Genomic DNA, 2,500 nt, shown 5'->3' on the forward strand with positions numbered 1-2,500 from the left:
CCCACACATTTTCTATAGGATTGAGATCAGGGCTTTGTGATGGCCACACCAAAACATTCACTCTGTTGTCCTTAAAGCACATTTGAACTAATTTGGCAGTATGCTTAAGGTCATGGTCTGTTTGGAAGACCCATGCGTGGCCAAGTTTTAATTTTCTGGCTGATGTCTTGAGATGTTGCTTCAGTATTTCTACACAATGTTCTTTCTTCATGATGCCATCTATGCTGTGAAGTGGACCAGTCCCTCCTGCAGCAAAACAGCCCCACAACATGATGCTGCCACCCCCATGCGTCACAGTTGGGATGGTGTTCCTAGGCTTGTAAGCTTTCCCCTTTGTCCTCCAAATGTAACACTGATCATTATGGCCAAACTTTTTAATCTGAGTTCCATCAGACCACAGGACATCTCTAAACATGGGTCTTTTCCCAGTGTAATTTAGCTAATTGTAATCTGGCTTTGTTGATTGTGGCTTGTTGATTTTCCCATGTTGTCACACAAGGAAGCAGTGTGTTTGAGCTTTTCCTTAAATACTATTCTATAGTTGTGCCTCCTGTTAACTCAAATGTTGTCAATTAGCCAATCAGAAACTTCCAAAACCTTGACACCATCATCTGAGCTTTTCCAGAAGCATAAAAATCTTATTGAATGAATGTATGCATGTATGTTTATTTTATTTAATGTAATTTCTCAATAAATATCTCTCTCATTATTCTGCTATTAAGCAGAACAGAAACAAATGTGATAATCCTAACTTACCTAAAATAGAAAACGTTTAGTCAAATTAACATCCGACTTTTATTAAATGGAAATTTAGAAAAAACTGTGACATAGATCCGCATCTGATCAATCAAATTAGCATTTTATTTTGGTGTTTCAACTTCTGAGTATTTCAAAGTTTTTAGTTTTTTAATGCAATCACACATAAAAACAAAGCTATACAAAACTATTTTTGCATAGATATATTTAAACTTATATATAATTTGACTCCATAATCATATATATTATGCAGTCATATATTATATCTAAATAAACAAACATGTTCTCAAATGAATGCATGCATGTGTGGGTTCATAAATAATAAATATACGCAGTACACACACTTATGTCAAAACAAACTTTTATTTTGGATGTGATTAATCCTTGCCCAACACAAATAAATTACCTGAGAAAAGTCTTGTCGCCTATTCAAGTTTTAGGAACAGTAACAATAACTGGACTTCTAGTTGATCATTTGGTATCAGAAGTGGCTTATATGAAAGGTAAAGGCCTCTAGATTATGCTTGTTTGAGCACAATAACATATGATCATGCCTTGATTTTGTATGATTTCATTAGGACAGTAAGGCCTGACTCTCCATACTGAATGTAACCGCAAACCATGATTTTTCCTCCACCAAACTTGACTGATATCCATGACAATGTTGGGTCCATGAGGGCTCCGGTAGGTCTTCTGCAGTATTTATGATTGGGATGCAGCTCAACAGATGATTCTGTGATTGACAACTTTTGTCAGGTATATACATTATATTTGGAATTAGATTTTATTTTCAGTTTGTGCTGTCTTGTTTATTAATGTTTTAGTAACGCTGCTTTTTTAAATAATTCATTTTGTTCAACTGGTTTTTAGTTTAATGCATTTTTTGGTGCTTTCTGTGGTCTTAGTTTAATGTAATTTATCCAAGATCATAGATCCAACAAACAAAACATTATAACATTATAACAATTATTGATAGTTAATCCAATTAATTAAAATAAAAATTAAATAAGATTATCAGACCAATTTATTAACTGATATTCATTCATTCATTTTCTTGTCGGCTTAGTCCCTTTATTAATCCGGGGGCGCCACAGCGGAATGAACGGCCAACTTATCTAGCATATGTTTTACTCAGCGGATTCCCTTCCAGCCGCAACCCAACACTGGGAAACACCTATACACTCTTGCATTCCCACAAACTCATACACTATGGTCAATTTAGCTTATTCAATTGCCCTATAGCACATGTGTCTAGACTGTGGGGGAAATGCAAACTCCACACAGAAATGCCTTATGACCCAGCTGGGGCTTGAACCAGCGGTCTTCTTGCTGTGAGGCGATCGTGCTACCCATTGCGCCACTGTGATGCCCATTTAACTGATATTTTTAAAGCATTCAGCGCAAACATCATAAAACATTTAATTGACATTTATTTTTCAAGTACTTGCTGTATGATCAATCAATATGTCCATGATGAGATTTGAATGTATTAATCTGAGGCACATGTTTATATTCAGCTCACTTTAAAGTGCAGAGTTTGATTTTCTTCCATGATTTGAGCCTTAATCCAGCAGGAGCTGAGGATTCTGGGACGTGAGGAGGCGATGTATTCGGCCGGCGAGCTCAGGACCGACACGCCTCTCGTTAGCTCCACCCACCACCATGAGATCAGCCAATAGCTTGCGTGGCTCCTCCCCCGACGGCAGCTCATCATAGGCCTGCAGGTAAATGAGGGTATAGAGCA

The 2,500-nt window shown here is 37.1% G+C and overlaps 2 protein-coding genes across 7 annotated transcripts in view; one reads left to right on the top strand and one right to left on the bottom strand.

Annotated features, from left to right (window-relative positions):
- The window catches only part of spsb3b (splA/ryanodine receptor domain and SOCS box containing 3b), a 19,945-nt gene extending 17,465 nt beyond the window's left edge, over nucleotides 1-2,480 (top strand). Inside the window, exon 7 of the mRNA XM_073941175.1 lies at nucleotides 1,335-2,480. Coding sequence (XP_073797276.1) covers nucleotides 1,335-1,342 — 8 coding nt within the window. The 3' untranslated portion in view covers nucleotides 1,343-2,480. The remainder of the gene's footprint in view (nucleotides 1-1,334) is intronic.
- The window catches only part of eme2 (essential meiotic structure-specific endonuclease subunit 2), a 12,937-nt gene continuing 11,277 nt past the window's right edge, over nucleotides 841-2,500 (bottom strand). For 3 of the 6 annotated variants that reach the window (XR_012399562.1, XM_073941180.1, XM_073941178.1), the window contains one exon: nucleotides 1,101-2,474. Coding sequence is in view for 5 of the 6 variants with exons in the window: in XM_073941180.1 (XP_073797281.1) it covers nucleotides 2,319-2,474 (156 nt within the window). In the remaining variant the exon portion in view is untranslated. Of the gene's footprint in view, nucleotides 2,475-2,500 lie in introns of all 6 variants that reach the window. The other 3 variants (XM_073941179.1, XM_073941177.1, XM_073941176.1) reach the window with 2 other exon arrangements.

This window comes from Danio rerio, chromosome 24 (assembly GCF_049306965.1).
Source record: "Danio rerio strain Tuebingen ecotype United States chromosome 24, GRCz12tu, whole genome shotgun sequence".
In the NCBI taxonomy this organism is placed as follows: domain Eukaryota; kingdom Metazoa; phylum Chordata; class Actinopteri; order Cypriniformes; family Danionidae; genus Danio; species Danio rerio.